At 41.6% G+C, this 20727-nt stretch overlaps 1 protein-coding gene across 1 annotated transcript in view; it reads right to left on the reverse strand.

Moving 5' to 3' along the window:
- Window positions 1-10670, reverse strand: part of ABTB1 (ankyrin repeat and BTB domain containing 1) — a 35360-nt gene extending 24690 nt beyond the window's left edge. Inside the window, exons 1-6 of the mRNA XM_054977680.1 lie at window positions 10039-10670; window positions 8289-8351; window positions 6122-6177; window positions 3279-3423; window positions 1972-2131; window positions 1031-1076 (exon numbers count right to left, since the gene is read on the reverse strand). Coding sequence (XP_054833655.1) covers window positions 1031-1076; window positions 1972-2131; window positions 3279-3423; window positions 6122-6177; window positions 8289-8351; window positions 10039-10094 — 526 coding nt within the window. The 5' untranslated portion in view covers window positions 10095-10670. The remainder of the gene's footprint in view (window positions 1-1030; window positions 1077-1971; window positions 2132-3278; window positions 3424-6121; window positions 6178-8288; window positions 8352-10038) is intronic.
- Window positions 10671-20727: the final 10057 nt, after the last annotated feature.

The raw sequence follows: 20727 nt of genomic DNA on the forward strand, positions 1-20727 counted from the left end.
ATGCTACTACTTTGCAATGACATGGCTTGGATAAATTCTGCTGTTTTAGTCTTTTTGCATTTGTATCTCTTATTTTTTAAGCTGTATTTATTTATTTATTTATTTGATTTCTATTCTGCTCTTTACGCAAGCGGACTCAGAGCAGATCACAACATCCTGAACTCAGGATGTTGGCATCCTGAGTTCATTGGCAGAATGATAATTTATAAATGGAATAAATAAAATTAGACTTGGGGTGCACTTACTTGTTCACTTTATTAAAATGCCTCCCCCCCCAGAGCTAACACAGTAAGGGCATGTGCATCTTTTTGTACTGAGACCTGAGTCATCCACTGCACAAATTACACATTCCACAGTACATTTTCAGACATTAAGACAAATGTCAGATGTTAGAATTTTATGGCACCTTGAAGACTAACAAATTTGTTGAAGCAGAAGTTTTTGTGAGCTCCAGGCCACTGATGAAGTAAACTCAAGCCCACAAAAACTTGTGTAGTAATAAATTTGTTAGTCTTGAGGTTGCCACAAAAGTGGTTTGGTTTTTAAGACAAATTTGAGAACCACATCATAAAGAATAAAAGGACTATGGCTCCAGTAGCTAGGCTCCTATATATTATACATATATAGGAAACCCAGAAAGATTCAGTCAGTGCCTATCAAGATTAGAAGAGCTTCCAGATAATTAAAAAAAAGACAATGGGAGTTTCTTTTTTAGCTGTTAGACCCAATAAATTACTGGTAATTTCTCCCATCTCCTAAGTATTAATGGATTTGGGGAGAAGGGAAGATTTTGCTCCTTGGGAACCAAACAGCACAAGTATAAATATTTTTTATATAAAAATATGACTACAGGCGTTTAGCAATATCACTTGTGCAGCTTTCTTGCCTCTCTTTTCAACAAATATGGATGGATGAACAAGAGAATATTGCTCTAAAAAACTCAGAACTATGAAAAATATGCAAGACGCATGAGAAGTTGCATTTGGATTGTATCAACAATTCGAAGATCCTAGTACATGATCAAATTTACCTGTATAGAGGTACTGCAGAAGGGAGCCGAAAGCAGCTGGATTAATCTGTATAAGAAATGAAATTGGTCATTTATAGAGAAGACGCACAAAATTGTTTGAAACTAATACTTATACAATTGATACCAAAACAAAGGCTATGAGATTTCACAGTAGCACTGGTCATGGAGGAGCAAGCAGAAGAATACAATACTTTAAACCATTTCATAGACTGCCAGGTCTGTGACACACACAGCAGAATGAAGTTGTACAAAGGAGCATTATCACTTCGGACAATAGGTGGGGAAAGCGTATTTTGTGAGGGGGTTTGAACCTAGTTCACAAACACTCATTTTGCAGCTCAACACAGTATACCTATATTATTCCATTTGTTTCTGGTTTAAAATGAAATGGATTCATATGCCATCAGAGAAGGAATTTTCCCTAGTAAATCTCTTCTAATTTTTTTTTGGTTAAGAATATGAATATATAAACAGAAACAAGGACATGTTTGCAAGTGCTGTTTTCAAGATTAACTTTTGCACCAGGTGTGCACTAGCACTCTCTACCTCATACCTTTTCATCCCATGATAACATTGGTCTACACTTGTATTGCTGACAGAAGTGAGTACCTGTATTTAATTGTAAGTATTTCGTAAATGTGTTTATAATAATTAGGTTGCATTGTTCATAAAAAATTAGCCTGTTGTCACAGAGGTTGTTTATATTGCTGTTACTAGACTGTGTATCCTTCTTCTTATTGACAGAAACAAGGAGGCAAATGTGAGCCAAGTGCAGCAGGACAACATGCACACAAAAGTGGCTTCAGCATGTTCTTCTCCAGTACAATATTATTTCTTATCTTCAACTTCTTACTCATCTGATCCTGGCAAATAGAAGCTACAAAAGGACCAAATACAACTGGAGAGAGACTCCAAGAAAAACAAAGATTGGCCATTCTTACCAGTGGGTGCTTCAGTGCTATGACATTCTTCCCCTTCCATTTGGTCTCAAACATTTCTGCGAAGTATGCACTCCGGGCACCAAGTATACAGCGATGAGCACAGAAAGACTTCCCATGGACAATAAATACAATGTCACTTTGGTAACCTTGCTCTAGAAGTCTGTAAGGAAAATTAAGGGCGGGGGGGAGAGCTGGTTTTATAGCCATTCATGAAAGGATTGTTTTGGGTGGGTAGCTGTGTTTGTCTGCAGTAGTAGAGCGAAATTCTAGTCTTCCTTACCACCTTAAAGACTAATAAGATTTCCAAAGTATAAGCTTTTGAGAGTCAAAGCTCCCTCAGAAGCTTCTAAAGTTTATACTCTGAAAATCTTTCTAGTCTTTAAGGTGCTACTGGACTCAAACCTTGTTCATAAGAGGAATGCAAGCAGCTATTAATTTTTATACTAGTTTAAACTGTAAACACTTCCAAAGCAATTCCTGCCAAAAAATTACAATACAGGAACACAGAAATACCTACACCCAAGGCATGGCTGGAGGTGGCATGAAGCAGAAGCTAAGCAGGTCCCGGTTTGGTTACTCATATGGTTCTGATGCACTGCCTTGTGTGCCATGATGGAAGAAAAGTGGGATATAAATGTAACAGAACAAACACACACAGGATCAAATGGCAGACAGGAAAACTTCCAAGTCTTAAACAATCTCCTCAAATGCCCAAGGGCGAAAAAAAGCCTTCCCCATCTCTGAAATGAGGCAAGTGAGAAAACATGCAAACCTCTCAGGGGTGAGTGCCAATCTTACATGCACTTGAGATGGTATCATGAGCAGGGCCTCAATGGCAGAGCTTAAGGAGTAGGAGAGTTTATATGGATGTAGAATTGAAAAGCTGGACCTGAGACTTCTACATGCTGAGATAAGTGAACACTTGCGATAAAAGTTGGGTTTCCAAAGAAATCTGACAATATTGCATATATAACAGAACTTCTGTCACTAATGCTATGACCGACTGTAGCTAGTCAGTTTTGATGCCATATTGGCTGCTGCCTTTTTGTACAGAAGGAAGAGTCAAATCACAAACTTTCAGACTTTTATACACCAAAAGGGGCTTTAAACATTTCTTATTGCAAGACTACCTGAGATAAGGCCTCCATAAATCTTCTGACTCTTCCCTAGATAAAATTAAACCAGGAGAGGTCACTCATCCCAGACGCAGGGATAATGAAATTGGTAAAATGGAGAGGAAGCATACCATTCTCAAAATGCTTTAAGGAAGAAGCCTCCTTTCCTGAAGTCTGAACACATCTCCTTACCGTTGAAGAAAGGCATCATAATAATCTCTCTTCATGCACTTTGCTGTGATTTGCTTGTACTCCTTCAGAACCCGCCGGATAGCATCGCTCAAGGCCCCATACAAACAGCGCTCACCATCAAAGGTGTTTGCTTCACATTTCGCACCTGTAAATCAAGACTATTTTGTACTCCGATATAACATTTGACGTTAAAAGTGTCATAGGCACATTCTATACAACTGACAATACAACATAATCCCAATCAGTTACACTCTTCCAAACCCTTGACTTTGATGGACTTAGAAGAGTAACTCTGTTCAGGACTGCACTGCAACTTATTAGAGGAGATTCTATTAAAAATACACTGCATTTTTGTTGAAATATGGGCTGGGAAATAAGCTTACAAGAATTCCCAATAAAAGTAAACAAGTATCTGAAAGACAGCGGATGGCAAAAGTTGTATCTCATAAATCTTCAAAAGTACTACATGAAGTCACCCCACTTTCTTGGCTAGAACAAATTTGATAGCCAGACAACTGACTGTACTGTCATGAAGAGTTATGAAAATACTAAGTTGTATTAAGTTGTTCATGCTCTGTTAAATCTGTGCCTGTATATCTTCATTTATAACAGGGCAAGTATATGTTTGCCAGCTTTCCCAGAATATCAAAATACCCCACTCCTCAGATACAGGCATATATCCAAACATCCACTAACTTTGTGGTATGGAATTTTGCTTCTTCTTCTTCTTCCTGCTGCTGCTGCTGCTCAATGAATCCCCCTCCCCCAATTTATTTTTTCTGGAGATCAGCAGACCAACAAGAACAGCAGAGAGGGAAAATGGAGGCCTACACTGGGAGGGGGGAATTTGTCTGAAATTACTGCTCCCTCTTCTGCAAACAGAAATGTTGCTCCCTCCCTCACAGGATGCATGCCACTGTCAGACCATACTGGAGACATATATACCCCTGCTAGGACGATCAGGACCAGCTTTATATTCTATGTAAGAAATCCCTCTCTGTCACCTCAGGTTTTTTTTTCATACCATACTGGATCAGTTTGTACCCTTGGATTACTTTTCTAGTTTTCCTAAAAAATACAGCCACAGTTGATTTCAGAAAGATCTGACGAAAATTTCACTTAGCAGAGAGGTATGGGATGGAATTTGGTAAGGAGCCAAAGAGGGATTTGGGTTTCTAATCCCATGAATGACTTTATTGCTTTCCATCTCATATAACAAACCATGAACCATGAACTACCTGTAGTTACTCTGCCACCTATAGCAAGTATTTGTGATGTTTCTACAATGTTACCAGCGAAGGGCCCACAAAGAATCACACAAGAGAGGAACAACTTGAAAATCATACCGTGCCCCTCAAAATTTTCCTAGACGGATTTTCTACATTTTCAGGGGCTGAATCCCCTTACCTTGGCCCTTTACCCCTTTAACTGACCCTCAACAGCTGTCAACTCTGTGCTTCTGGAGCATTTTCTGCTCTCATCAGGACAATTTTTAGGGTTTTCTTTTGGTTAATTTACAGAGTCATAGTTCTGCAGACCCAGAAAGTCTACTGAATGGATAGATATCTTTTTATTTATAGGTGGCCCAGTTGTGTGTGGCTTTTGTTATCCACACAGGGGACACCAAGTTTACTATCAGATAGTTGATTATGCTAAATAACAAACCTAATGTTTTTGCTAAATAAATAAGTGCATCCTAAGCCGGAAAGATTCAACTTGTATTAACTCCAGTCGCCTCACATTAACGCCTCTGTCCTTTCAACCGGATTACTGAGGGCCAAACTGGACATGATGGCATCCTCAGGGCTGCCAGAAGGATGCTGCCATTTTAAAGTAATTTAAGAAGGCTGTGAGAAACTGATCCTGATCAAGAGTGTGGCAAGCTGAGGTGCTTGTTTCCCTCCCTTGCCTTATCAACTGCCAAAACAGCAGTAACCCCTTCCACAGCTGTTTTAACACTTCAAAAGACATGAAGGGGAGGGGGAACACAACATACTGCAGGCCCAATCAGTCCCTCATAACATTTAAAAATTACTTTTAAACGGCAGTGGCATCATAAGGATGCTGTTATGTCAAGTCTGACCCTAAGAATTCTGCTTGCTTTCAAATTTCAGCAATCCAGACCCTATTGTACTGTTTATTGAATGCCCCAGTCATTGATCATATTGATTTACACTGTATAATCCACTTTGACTCTCAGTGAGAAAGACAGTATAAATAATGTAAATAAATCATTTTTTAAAAGTATATTATAGCATTGAATGGTTAGAGACTGGAGGCTGGCAGAATCGTATTGTTACCTCACCAGAAGACAGCAGCTATAATTTTTAATGTGTCTTAGGATGGATTTAGTCCCAGTGATAAAGGTTGGTTACTCAGATCACAATCTACTCTAGTGACCACTGGAATAAGAAGAGGGGTAAACAGTTGAGTGGAATCCATGAACATAACATGTACTGTCCAAGGAACCCTGAATAAAATATACCATTTTTTAAAAAATTATACCAATTGACTTTTACTTTTAGGTCCACATACAAAATCTATTAAACAAATTGGATGCCAAACATGCTGCTTTAAGATCACTCTAGAGCTAGTGCCATAACATTCAAAATACCTAGTCCTGTAAGGAGGAAAGTCTTCCTCCTAAGAAATGTGAAGACATTTGACCGAAACAGTGAGCAGATTCAAAGCAACGATATGGTTTCCCATCACAGGCTTCTAAACTGATGGTATAATGACATGGATTCACAGCAGCCATTCTACAATGGCTTCAGGGAACTGACAGCTAGCCACAAACAATGCACAGTCTCCAGCAACAGAAATAGTATCAAGCCCTCTCTTACCACTGGCTAGAAGGTACTGTACAAGCTCCTCGTGTCCACAGAGACAAGCGTAATACCTGTTAAAAGGAGCAAGAAGGTCAGCTATACATCCTTAGTCATGAAAACATCATTGGTTCATCGAATGCACCATGGTCCCAATGCTCCACATATTGCAATCTAATGAAACCCTAGCATCACCAAGGAGTCACAATGAATTAACCTAGTGCTCCCATAATGTTCCTATGTCTTTCTGTTCTGACAAGGGGCCTGAGGGCCTCTTTCCCTAAGAACCAGAAAACTGCCTAAGGAATCCACTTTGGTAATGTGTAAATAGGCAAGACTGGACAGCAATATCATTAAAGCTACTTGATGCTGGCCTGCCACACCCCCAGAACTCATCTATGACTATTACTTCCAGATACCACCCTACAGCTTTAGAATGGCATTAGTAGAAAAAAATATCAAGCATTCCCAGTCTTTATCCCAAAAGGTATTCAAGCTGTCAAAAACAAATTATGCTTCAATGCAGGTTCCCAAATCTTCCACCATTCCATAATGAACACTTACCTCCCTAAGCTACATTGCTGGATAGTTTAGTGACTTTTGTATATAAAGTCATTTCATGTCTTCTGAAGAGAAATCAGACCAGAGCTACAAAGGAGGACCACCAGGCTAATAGGGCTTTCTCAGTGGCTCCCACTGAGTTCAATGGGGTAAGATAAACAGATTGTATTTTAAGGGGAATTCTGCACAGAGGCATGAAACAGCACATCCCCTGTGGAAGCAGCAGTGAGCAGGGTGGAGGTGCTCGGGGTTCGCCTCCACACAGCCCCAGCCCCATGCCGCTTACTGCTGTCCCCACCCTGCCCCTTGCCATTTGTCTCACTGAAGCAGAAACTCCAAGGCAACGACAACTGCACACTCCCCATGCCGCATTCAGGATAACATCCCCTTCCTCCTTCCCAGCTGAGTTACAGTTAAAGGAACACCTCAGCTCAGCTGTCAACCAAAAAAGCCTGTTAAAGGCCGAAGTGGAGGAGAAAAACAGTTCTACTATTTTGAAGGAAGAGTTTAACTCCTCCCCAGACTAGCTGCAAGCAGTTTTCACGCAGAGGCTCTGACTGTAGCCACCCTGCAGTTTCATAAGAACATAAGAGGAGCCTTTCTGAATTAGACTAGTGGTTCATCTAGTTCAACATCCTCTCTCACACACTGCCCTGGAGGGCCAATAAACAAAGTGCAGAGGCCAAGGCCTCCCCTGATGTTGCCTCCTAGCACTGGGCTGCAGACATTTACTGCCTCTAAATGTGGAGGTTCCCTTTAGTAACCATGGCTGATAGCCACGGATGGACATATTTTCCATGAGCCTGTCTAACCTCCTTTTAAAGCCATCTACTCTCAGGCCATCACTATGGCCACTGGCACTGAATCCCACAATTACTTATTTCCCCTTCAAGTTGGATCAAAGCCCCAGGAATTCTATACATCACGCTTGAAATGAGCATAATGTCTTGTGGAAGCGCCCTCAAAACTGAGAGCATCCCTCTGGCCACACAAAACAAAAATTCTGCATGGAATTCACCTGCGTGGAATTTACTTAAGACACAGCTGTGTAGGAAAGGGCAAGATCTGCCCACCCTCCCGGTGCAGTGCTTGCGATGGAGGTTGAACACAACAATTCTGTGCAATGCACAAAACATATTTCAGAGATCCTTGACTATCCTACTGTCCTTGTCTATCCTACAGTAGTCCAGGTCCTTGTCTATCCTACAGTAGATACTATTCCTCAGAACAGCATACACCATGGATGAACCACCGGGGGGTGGGGATATCTTGTCTTCGTGCCCTAATTGTAAGCTCTCCCGAAGCATCTGACTTCTCTTGTAGGACATGGAGTCCTGGACTGGATGAACATTCCGCGTACCTTCAATGGCTCTTCTCAAGTTCATTTTATGCTATTAAAACAGATGCTATATACCAGCCTAAAAGTGGTGACAAAGATTCTATTGTCACCCAGGAGATTCTTACAAGTGAGGAAAATAAGTTTTCATTAGCAGAGGGTCTAATCAACAAACAGAAAATTTGGCTCAAAACAAGGACATACTGCTTATCTTGAAGGATGGTAATATGTTTAAAACCCCCATAAAACTTATCAAGCAATATATGTCTCAAGAACAAAACCACTTACAAAGGGGTACTGTCCCATTTATCCCGGACATTGATTTCAACATCTCTCTGTTCAAGAAGGTATCTAAAAGACAGAGAAGAAACAGCTTAACATTTTAGAGTTTATCCAGTCAACTTAGCCTCCCCAACCCTGAAGACTGCAGCTAGGTTTTCATGTAGCAACACCATGAAGAAGTACAATGGCAAATACATTATTTCACACAAGAAGAACCAGAAAAAAGCAACAAATAGTTCAGTTTAAACACCCAGGGCCAACCTTCAAATGAAAAGTTCTCCACTGTTGATGCCATGACTATTTTTTCTCATTTAAAAACAAATGGTGTTTCCACCCATACTACATTCCTGAAGACTAAGAGTGCCCATGAACCTTAAAAAAACCACTAAAACTACACCACCATACCAGGCAACACTGTTCTTTCCACACTGCCATAATCCCTTACCAGTAAATAAACCCATTTCTTGAGGTGTTTAAGACCATAAGTTAGCCTGCTAAATTCTTGCAGCACACTTCTCAGTTTTTTAAAGAGGTAATGACTTAACATAACTTCTTCACAATTAGTCTACCCTCCCTATGTCAAGGTTATCCCCATCAATTAGGTAGGGAGAGAATATTGTACTTGTAAGCTATCATGCGCATAATACTGCAGGGAAAGTACAGTTTGTATATTCATAATTGTCTGGAAAGGCTCTAAAGAATATGAGTAAAGATAACTACAGTTAAAAGAAACCTAGGAGAACAATTTCATTTTAAGGGAAAGATAGAGTCATCTGAGTGGGGAAAAAACAGATGCTTGTAAGTTTTTAAAAGGCAATTTGCCCTTTTATATTTGTCTGTTTCTTGCTCTGGTGTCTGGGCATATCTAGCATCATCAGCTGTTCTGGACAGGAGACTAGGGCGTTAATCAGAATAAGCCACCAGAGGTTTTTTTTTTCCCTCCAACGTAAAAACTGGGAACTGTGACTGTAGACAAGAAGCAGTCTGCAGTTTCCCCCACACTTGCTTTGTCTCATACACGACCCCATGACCACCCCATATCACTGAAGACCCTTTCTGAGTTGTTGTTTTTTTAATTTGGGAAAATCGTAGATTGCTACAGCATTAACATTACAGTGATTTTGCCACAATGTATGAGTTCCTCTGAATTTCCAGATTTCATTTAAACAAAGAAGTCTCTAGAGACCTTTCCGTTGAAATGAAAAGGGATAGAAACTATTTTTGAGAGAACAGATCTGTATAGCATTATAACATGCAATGATCAGCAAGGGGTAATGGAGGCAACAAAGGGGAAATGGTGACAATATGAGTGAGACCCACGATAATGTGCACATTTTCATACAGACTACCTGACAGCACACTTGAATTGCACTCTTTTTATAAAGATCAGAGGGAAGCAGGTTTGGGAAACAGCATACCAAGGAGTTGGTAGCCAACATAGAGCTAAAGCTTGCCTATCTCATCATTGCATGTATGTTCTTCCAGGACTGAGCGCAGTTCTCGGGGTGAAGATCTGTTAGCCCAATAGAAGGCGCGCACGCACACACACATATATATACAACACACAGAAAGTATATGCATGCACACAATTTGGAGGGTACCAGGAGGAAAAGCAGTGTGTGTGCAGTGCACCGCTCTGCCAGCGCAGTCGCCAAGCCTGAAGGCGGACCTCGGTCTGCCCAAAGCCCCTCTCCCCTTGCAGACGGCCGTCGCCTGAGCTCCCCTCTCCCACTGCACCCTCCGGGCCTGGCCTCACCGCACTCGGCAAACGTCGCCCTTCTTGCAGCTGGTAAAGAGGTCGCTGGTGTCCATGGCCCGGCCGGCGGAAGGCGCCGCATTGACCCTGCCTGGCGGGAAGCGTCGAAGAAGCGGGCAGCGGCCGAGGCCGAGAAGGCTACAGCCCGAGAGGCGACGGCGGATGTAAACACGGCGGAGGAGCGGGACCGAGAAGCGCGGCCCGGCCCTGCTCTCCTTCCTTCCTTCCTTCGCTCTCCTCCTCTCCGCCCTTCCTAGGAGGCCAGCGGCGTACACACGGACCCGCCCCCCTCACCCTCTCTAGAGCGCCGGCAGCGGCTCCGGGAGCGCGGGCTCGCTAGGCAGCCTAGGAGAAGAGGAAGCGCGCCAGAGCCCCGAGGCGCCCCGAGCATGCCCAAGGGCTGCTTTCGCTAGACTGGATCCCACGGCGCTTAGTGGCGTGCGTTAGTTCACCCGCAACAACTACCGGAATCACGAGCGAGGATTCCAATCTGCGTTCCAACCATCCGCACAGATTGGCGGGGAAAGGGAGTTTGAGTTCTGGAATGACAGGTGCGGGAAGCCTGCGGGAAGTCATGCCCATTGACCCGGAAGAGGGTTTGTGTCGACGGGATTTCCTGGTGGCTACTTCTATCGCCGTGTCCTCCTCACCTTCGTGAGAAGGGTGGAATTTATCATAGGACGTAAGGGGGAAAGCCAGGCTGTTTATCTTTATATTGAATTGACAGGGGCCTGCCTCCTTACCCCTTCTCAGAGAGGAGCAGATAGAAGTTCATGATCTTTCAAATATTATGTGTGGAAAATGAATATGTAATTAAATAACCTCTGCAGTCTAAATGCAAATATAGCTAGTAGTTTCTGTCCCCATGTTGTAGTGAACAGAATCAAAAAGTGTGTGGCTTACAGCAATCCTGCAGTATTGATATCCCCAGAGTGTGAGCGGGGATGGGTGAGCTGAAGCTGAGGAGAGTCACTTGTTGTTGTTAAAACATTTACATGGCACTTTTGCACCCAAAATAGGGTCCCAAGATGGCAAACAACAAATAATTAAACCATTAAAATAACATTTAAAATCCATATCTAGATACAATAAATCACCTGAAATCATAATGCAGGCATGCTGAAAACATTAGACTACAACAAAATATACTTCATGTTAGAGCAAAGATAAGTCTGGTTATATTGTCATCTCCTAAGACTTCCCCAAATCTTGCGCTCCACTCTGTGCTTTTATCCCTCTTAACAGTGCAAAATGGAGATCCTAAGCAGAGGTGTGTGTTACGCTAGCCTTTTTCTAATTTTATAGTGATTAGTGAAGGTCATTCTGCACATATTCATAGGATTGCCAATTTGTGACATTCTAACTCCTTAATCTGTGGGCAGAGCCAAGAGGTTTGGATTGCTGAGGCGACAGAGCTTGTGAACTCCTGCTGATTCAGAGGGTGGAGTCTGCCTGACATGTTTTGGTGGATCTGGGAGATGGGGGCTAGAGATCTGTACTGGGGCTAGTAGAAAAAATGCCTAACAAAAATACCTGGTTTGTTCAACAAACACACAATACCAAACCAAAAGTTAAAATACTCAGTTGGCAGGAAAGATACCTGAAGGTTTGCATCCTACATACTCAAAGGTACTGTAGGTAGGCATATGTGTTAGGACTGTGCCCTAGTACTGAAAAAAATTGTGGGCTTAGAAGGGTGTAACTCTACTTAGGATGACACTGTAAGAGGGTAGACTGTAGAATATCTTATTGCTGTGTAACAATTTATGATTTGTCTTTATGATTTCTTTTCACAGCTGGTGTCTTATTTGTCTTTATATATTATTTTTGTTTGTTTCTTTTATGTTGCCACTCTCCTCAAATCCCACTAAAGAATACCAGACAGAATTAAATAATGACCTATGTAGAGGAACAAATCTCACAGACACACTCCAGAAGTACCTTTTATCTTATCCAAAATACACAAACCTAGTAACTTGAGACGCTTCATTGTTTCAAGTATTGTTGCAATCATGGTAGGAGTAGCTGGCTATATGGGCCAGCCTATGTACATATGTGCTGACAAATCACAACCAACTTAAGGCCACCCCAGCAAGGGTCTTTCAAAGCAGGTGTGAAGCGGAGGTGGTTTGCCATTGCCTTTCTCTGCAGTCTTTCTTTGTGCCCCCCAATCCAAGTACTACTGACTCTGCTTAGCTTCTGAGATCTGACAAGTTTAGGATATACCAAGCCGCCTCCCTCCCTGGGACAGCCTAGGTTAAAGTAACCCATGGCAAACCAGGCTGTCTCTTGCAGTGCTGCAAGCCAGAACTGCAGGGACCACTGAGCTAGCTTACCCATTGCTGCCTGCTGCACCGGCACCAACAGTGACAGAGCTACTGGGGCTTGGCTCTGCTTGCTCCTGGCTGCCACTGGCCCTCCAGGATAGTGACCTACCAGGAACTTTACCTGTAAGTTAAATGGACAATCTGCCCCTGTTCTGTTCTCAGGCTCTATGCTATCCTTAGTACTGACTTCCTGAAGAAACCATAATCCATTAACAATCTTCCCAGAGAATGATCCTGGCCAGTATCACTGATGAGGCTCTATATATTCACATCCTTCACAAAAACAGACTAGAAGGGATCAAGAATATGATTCTTGCTAAACACAGCACACCTTGCCACCGAACTGTTATTTTGTCCTTACCCCTAATTACTTCAGATTTGGCCAATTTCTATCTTCAGTTCAATGATGCAGTCATGGTTGCCTGTATGGCCCTGCAGTATGCACACATTCCTGGCTGATTTAGAATGGTAGCTACTGTCTCTAGACACCTTTCCGCTACTTATGATTTATTGATATATCATCATCTGAATCCAAGGAAAAGTTGTTCTGAAGAAAGTCTACCAGGATCGACAATGTCCACCCCTCAGTCAATGTCAACCAGGATTAGTCCATACAATCAGTCCATTTTCTGAACACGAGGTAATGCTTATGGATGCATAAACATTACCTTATAGTAGAAATCTACTGACTTGTATATGTGTGCACACACTTCCAGATGCCATCCTAAATGTACACATTATTAATTCTCTACAGCAAAACACTACATTGCAACTACAGTTGTATTATACCATGGAAAATGTGTTACAGTACACATGAAAACTGCTCTGTCAGGCTTGGTTGGGAAGAAATGACCGGTCTTCCCTCTTGCCTTCTGTGTCATTCCACACTGTGCATCATCACTGGCTCCTGCCATCAGTTTTTTTTTTCTGAGGGTCATTAAGCTTCAGTCCCACCAGTACATATCATTTCCAGTTAAGAAATACCCGTGAGGGTGAAGTAGTAGCACACTAGCCCACACTCACTTTACACATTTGAACTCCAGTAAGTATCACTTGCATTTTGCTTTATGCTGGGGTTATTTATTTAAAAATACTTTCATATCCAGGGCTTTTTTTCAGCAGGAACGCAGTGGGACGGAGTTCCGGAACCTCTTGAAAATGGTCACATGGCTGGTGGCCCCGCCCCCTGATCTCCAGACAGAGGGGAGTTTAGATTGCCCTCTGCGCCACTGGAGCAGCGTGGAGGGCAATCTAAACTCCCCTCTGTCTGGAGATCAGGGGGTGGGGCCACCAGCCATGTGACCATTTTCTCCGAGGGCAACCCACTGAGTTCCACCACCTCTTTTCCCAGAAAAAAAGCCCTGTTCATATCACTTTCCTTTGCCCAGGCAAAACTCAAGGCATTTTACATAAATAATTCATCCAGTGTTAACACCAAAGTCACACACATAGCCACACATGAAGTTGCCTCATACTGAATCAGATCATTGCTCCATGGAGGTCAGAATTGTCTGGTTGGGATGGCAGCAGCTCTCCAGGGTCGGCACCAAAGTTCAGCTTTCTGTTTTGTGGTACACTTCAAGTTTCCCATTTCAAGGAAGAAACAAAAATGTCCCAGATTCAGACTTTTCTAATACTCTTTTGTGTGTTGGACTATCTGTGTGCAACCTCTTAGACTATGCATTTGTAGATCTCTTTCTGGATGGTATGGAAGCACCCTAAGTTTTTTCGTTTTTTTTTTTTCATTTTTTTCCCTACACTACAAGACTATCACAAGGAAAGGAAAAGGATAAAGAGAAAGGGAAGGGGCGGGGAAAAGGGGACATAAAGGGAAGGATAAACTACATTCAACACTACACTTCAATGTTTTCCCTTCATACTGCCATAATAGAAAAAAATAGCTCAATAAAATGATGATGGGGTGGTTAATCATACAGATTACACATTTCAAATTCTAATTAAACTTTCCTCCCCCTTCTGGGTCCCGGACGCAATTCTCTCTGGGAAGCACCCTAAGTTTTGATGCTCAGATAAATGAATAGATCATTCAGTTTCAAGCATTTTCATATAATATACATATGAATTATAATGTGGCACCTTCACTATCATTAGGGGGAAAACAATGAGTCGGCTCTGTAACTAGTATGGCTTCATTTTTGGTTGCAGTTATCTGTATAGTTATCTCGGCCTCTCACAAGTCATAGTGTAGATTAATGACTGCTCCCTCTCCCATCCCCCAACCTTGTGCACTATTGGTAGCTGGGGGTGGGGGGTTGGATTAGTCACTGTCTTAGAAACTGTATTTTATGGTCATTATGATTTAGTTGTGATTTTGGCCAATAATCTGGTGTTTTGGACATGGAAATTCCAGATTCAAATCTCTGGTCAGCTGTACATCTTAGTGGCATTGAACAAGTTGCTTTCTCATAATCAAACTGCAGTTCTAAACCATAGCTCTGTTTTCCTTGGACGAAGGACAGGATATAAATATATCATGTTATCATGTTCCAGTGGTTATTTCCAGTCATGTCCAGTTTATCCTATCTAGCTCTAACAGCAAAGCTCATTAATAGCTATTCACAAGTTGTGCATCATACATACACATGTATTGCTTTCATAGAATACAGTGGCCCATTTGTTCAGAGCCTTAATGAAGAATGTACTTAACAAAAAATGCAGACAGAAAAATTCTGTGTTTTGACCAGAAACTTTATTTCAAAAAGTGCCACTCATGACTAGGAAACATATGCTGGCAAGTGAAACAACAGGTGATAAAATCATTACATTTTGTAGCATGTAAGCCTTTTGCTGAGAAAAGAATCCGTGCTTTATGCATATCAAGGAAGCTCTCCAAATGAAGGCCAACAGAGATTGTTTAGAAAAATAATTGGCAGTGGGAACAGAGGAAAAAGTCATATGGCGTTTCCCAAACTTTTTAGCAACATCTTTACATGGGACTGTGCTGATTGCTTCTCAGTTGCATACATTCTTTAACAGATTGACCTCTGCAGGTGATCTAAAGAAAAACCTCCCCTGAAATCTACTCAGATAATACTGATGTATCACAGACCTCCCCTCTGGGAATCACTATTGAAGGAGATCTGCTCTTCCCAACCTTTATCATCAATCCAATGCACAAGTTCAAGAGTTTCTGAAGCATACTACAAAAGAGTAGAACAAGACTCCACATCAGTAATTAGGAAACCTGGGCATGGGTTTTCAGATTTGTGCTTTGGTAGTCCGGAATTCTTCAGAGATCCACGGGACAGGCAGATTGTCTTGAGAGGCATCTGAATAGGAATCTATTAATTCTAGCCCTCTGACTAGACAATCAGGAAAGAGGCTTCTGGCCCAGAAACTTTCTAAACTAACGGCTTTCAAAATCTGAAGTGGTCCCAATACAGCAGCAGCTTCTTTACAGCACTTTGTTAACCACCACCCAAATAAAGGCACCAGTCCACAAAGCTAAATATGACCTGTTTTTGCAAGCATTTTGCTTCCCACTTCAAGACATTCAGTATACAGTCTTGGATCCCAAGCCTTGTTTCCACTTGTGCAGCATGCTTTCCCACTGCAGAAGCAGACCCCCGCTACAGAGCAGATTCCTCTAGTGCTAGGAGCTTCTGCTCATACACGACCAAAGTCTTTCAATGAGTTGGAAAGCACCAAACGCAAGAGTAATGTGCTCTACAATGACGAAAAAGCAAATGGAAACAAGGCTTAGGATTTGACCCACTTTAGACCCACATGGCTTTCTCCCATTATTTTCTGGTAAGAAGCTGCTTATTCCTAAACTGAGATTTGGCTGATAACACAGTTTCCTTTTTTGAGTAGAAGTTTAAGACCACTTCATTTGATGTTCCTAGGATGTAAGAAAAAGCATCTACACCTGTACACTATTGGCAAAGTATGTGTGTGTGATCTTTCCGTACGGCAAGGTATACACACTGTGCATCTTTTGTTCTACCTATAAGTGCAAACGTTTTTAAAAATTGATGTATTGTCGAAGGCTTTCACGGCCGGAGAACGATGGTTGTTGGGGGTTTTCCGGGCTGTATTGCCGTGGTCTTGGCATTGTAGTTCCTGACGTTTCGCCAGCAGCTGTGGCTGGCATCTTCAGAGGTGTAGCACCAAAAGTCAGAGATCTCTCAGATCTCTGAGAGATCTCTGTCTTTTGGTGCTACACCTCTGAAGATGCCAGCCACAGCTGCTGGCGAAACGTCAGGAACTACAATGCCAAGACCACGGCAATACAGCCCGGAAAACCCCCAACAACCATCGTTTTTAAAAATTCCTATATAGATAAAACTTTGTGCAATAAATTCTATGCAGAATCATGTGTGATTATCTAACATGGAGGCCTAATTCTCACAAACAGTATGTGTGTCTGGACTTGAGGCTGCAGATAGCGGCTCACTTGCCATATATTCCCCCTATGCAAAACAAACAAGCAAGAAACAAACAAAAAACACCAGCGCATGAGAAATCCAGTAGCAGGGAGAAGGATTCTAGTGTAGGCTGCTCCCTGACAGACGAGTTTTCTATTTGTAGGAAAGTCTGTTCGAGTGACAACCTGCATTCTGAAGTGGTATAGTCTAATTTAGACTTATCACCTCAGCTTCTATTAATAAAAACTACTTCTCTATTAATTCGAATTTCCTACAGAAAAACTCTGTGCAGGAGCTGAATCTTCATCAGCAGTGGTGCTTGTTAGAACCCCAACCGGTTTAAATTTACAGTGGATCTCTATCACCATTTGATAATTTCCATCCTAGTCCTTATTACTTTGTGTGTTCCATCTAGTTTCTTGCTCAAATAATTTAAGCACTTCATGATATAGGTTTACCCTACAGAAAACGGTCATACTCCCAGGAAAGATCAGAGGAGACCGTCAGTTTGTATTAGTGTCTAGCGATCAGCTTGGGCTTCTTTAAAGAAGAAAGGAAACTTCCTAGGCTATCTAGAATCAATCTGATGTTGGATATTGGATGTTTAATCAAATAGGTAAAAATATAGCCCTAAATTCTGGGGAAGGGGGCAGTTTTTATGTTGGTTGCATGAAACAAAATAGGAGTAAGGAGAAGCAATGGCAAGAAATAATAGAGATATACACTAAACAAGGGAACGGGCATCTGATGGCATTCTGAGCTCTGACTTACGAAAGAATAGACTATAATAAATATTCTTCATTGTGCCACTGACCTCTTGTTTTATTGTGTTGCTACAGACTAACAGTTATTCATCTGGAATTACAGTACATAATGCAACATGTTTAGCTGGTCCAGCTTCTTTTATTGGTGCACTGGTGAGCAATGTAGAACTCTTCATCAGTTAAAATAACGAACCAGAAAACTTGCTGTGATCACCTTTGAATACTTCCTGATTCAAAACCAGTTGGGTAGCCCTGTTAGTTTATAGCCGCTAATTAAAACAGGAGTCCAGGCCCCACTAACAACTCACAAAATTTATTCCTGCGTGTTTGTGACTCAGAGCTTGCTTCATCGGATGCATCTGATGTTTTCATTTGCTGATAGAACTATTTCCCTGATATAACTGAAAGCCATACTAGAAACGTAAGCAGTACGTTATCATAAAATAATACTGGTGAGCGTATTGTTTTAAATTGTATTAATTGATTTATTTACTGGTGGCTAGTATGCCCTCTTCAGAACTAGCACTTTTGAAGATAAAGCAAGCATGTATTCTTGTCAGAAATACAAAAGCATATGAACTTTGGAAAAGAAGGAGCACTCATCACACGAGTTGACTCAAGAAAATCCACAACCATTAAAAAGGATGGGGGTATTACCATAAACATCAAAAGTTTATGGATTGCACCCTAATTCTGCTATCAATCTGCTTTTCAGTAGCAATGTGCACCTACAGAAGAGAGGTCTTGAGCCATGCTTGCATTGTAGGGATATGTTTCAAGAAAGCTTAGATGCACGGCGATTTGGCTCTTAAAGGAACATGAGTATGTTTTCATTTTAGATGTCTGAACACTTTTTCAGGGCCAGCTAGCAGGGTAAGGTGTCTCTTATAGACCTGTACCTCACATATTAAAGTACATTGTGAAAAGCTACTCAGTGGGCCTGGAAATTCTTTTCTGATAGTTCTAATTTCCATATTGTGCAACTTTTCACTTGGGATTATACCTGGTGTGTAGTTTTTTTTCTAAAAGCAATGCGTTGATTTTCTACTTTACAGTTTTCATTAGTGAAAGCCCACCAGAAATACTATTATTTACTCCACTATTGGAAGCAACTTGCAAGGGATCACTGCTCAACTATACCACCTAGTTTTTAGATGATGAAACTTTACTCTAATAATTGCTAAAAGCCACAGATTTTTCTTTAAAATCAGATTTTGTTCTCTTCCTTTTAACAAATTGTTGTCAGTTAACAAAGTCCTGAAGTTTGCAGCGGTAAAGGGAAACAAGGACAAAACTGAAGTTTGCAGCGGAAAGGGGATACAAAACCATAACCCTAATTTTGTCACTGAGCCTTATTTCCAAATACCACTAGAGGTCAGTGTAGCTCAAAATAAAAGGCAAAGATGGACATCAAAGTATCTCATAGAAGAGGAGATAAGTTGGTCTTTCTGCTTGCTAATTTTTTAAATTATAAAATGGATTCAGTAATATAGTCTTTCATCAGCTTTTTAAAATGTCATTCAAAATGTAAATAAAGATATCAAACAGCACGGGTTTGACCCAATGTCATGCCCCCAATCCACCTCAGAAAATATGTTATGCTGATACAGGATTAATTTGCATACAACAGACACTTTGCTTTCAAAGGTTGATTTTTGGAAGAAACTCTGCACAATACTGCAGGTCAATGCAGCTCTTCTCATTTTCCTTCTTCTGCCTGCTTACGGATAGGGACAAGAATGAACACAAAGCATACTATCAAGTATGGCCATTGAGAAATCAATGGGGATTTTTAAAGAGAAAAAGCAGCATCTTTTGTGAAAGTACTCCTGTGTGGTCAGTCACAATAAAAATCATACCACGGTTCAAGATAGCTCTTGCTCCATTCAAAAGCAAGAAGGAAATGGGGGAAGAATTTCATCTTCCAGAAGGTGGAGAGGGAACTAAAGGAACTAGCCGATGTAATTGTGGAGCCTCCGTCTGTCATCTTTGAGAATTCTTGGCAAACAGCTAAGGTGTGGAAGATTGGTGGTGGACAAATGTTGTCCCCATCTTCAAGAAAGCGAAAAGGGAAGATCCAGGTAACTACCAACCTGTCATCTTGACGCCCATACCTGGAAAGGTTTTGGATCAAATTGTGGAACAGTCAGTCCTTGAGCTTTTAGAAAACAGTTGTGATTACTAAGCGCCAACACTGATTCCTCAAGAACAAGTCATGTCAGGCTAACCATGTCCTTTTATGAAAGAGTTGCTCCTCTGTTGGATCAAGAGAATGCTGTGAACATATCTTGATTTCAGTAAGGCTTATGATAAGGCTTTGCATGATATTCTTTTTGACATAATGTGGGCTAAAGTGGGATAAAACTAACAAAATGAATTTCAGCAGAGATAAATGTAAAATTCTGCGTTTAGGTAAAATCAAAGGCATAATTATAGGATGGTGGAGGCTTGCCTTCGCAGAAGTACATGTGAAAAGGATCTAGGGGTCTTAGTAGGTCATACACTGAACATGAGTCAGCAGTGTGATGCAGCAGTTAAAAAGGCTATTTTAGGCTGTATCAACAGAAGCATAGTGTCCAGATCACACAAAGTGATGGTATTGCTTTACTCTGCTCTGTTTAGACCTCACTTAGCATACTGTGTCTCAGTTTTGGGCCCCCCAGTTTAAGCAGCAGACAAACTAGAACATGTCCAAAGGAGGGCAACAAAGATGGTGAGAGGTCTGGAGACCAAGTCCTATGAGGAAATGTTGAAAGAGCTGGGTACATTCAGTCTGAAGAAGAGGTGAATGAGAGGTGATATTTGGCTATTGGTGATATTAGTGAAAATTTTGGGTTAAAAATTAGAAAGAACTTCCTGACAATTAGAGCAGGCTTCCTCAAGAAGCGGTGGGCTCTCCTTTCTTGGAGGTATTTAAGAAGAGGCTAGATGGCCACCTGACAGCCATGATGGCTCTGTGATTCTACACAGATTGGGAGAGGGAGTGCATGAAAGGGTGAGCCAGTGGCTCTCACGGCCCTTTCACATATGCCCAGGGTAATGCCAATCACCACTGTGGGGTCAGGAAGGAATTTTCCTCCAGGCCAGATTGACAAGGGATCCTGGAGGTTTTTTGCCTGCTTCGGCATAGAGCAGAGGTCACTTGGGGGGGGTTGAGGGGGGCTATAGCTGTAAATTTCCTGCATTGTGCAGGGGGATGGACTAGATGAT

This window comes from Eublepharis macularius, chromosome 4 (genome assembly GCF_028583425.1).
Source record: "Eublepharis macularius isolate TG4126 chromosome 4, MPM_Emac_v1.0, whole genome shotgun sequence".
Classification (NCBI taxonomy): domain Eukaryota; kingdom Metazoa; phylum Chordata; class Lepidosauria; order Squamata; family Eublepharidae; genus Eublepharis; species Eublepharis macularius.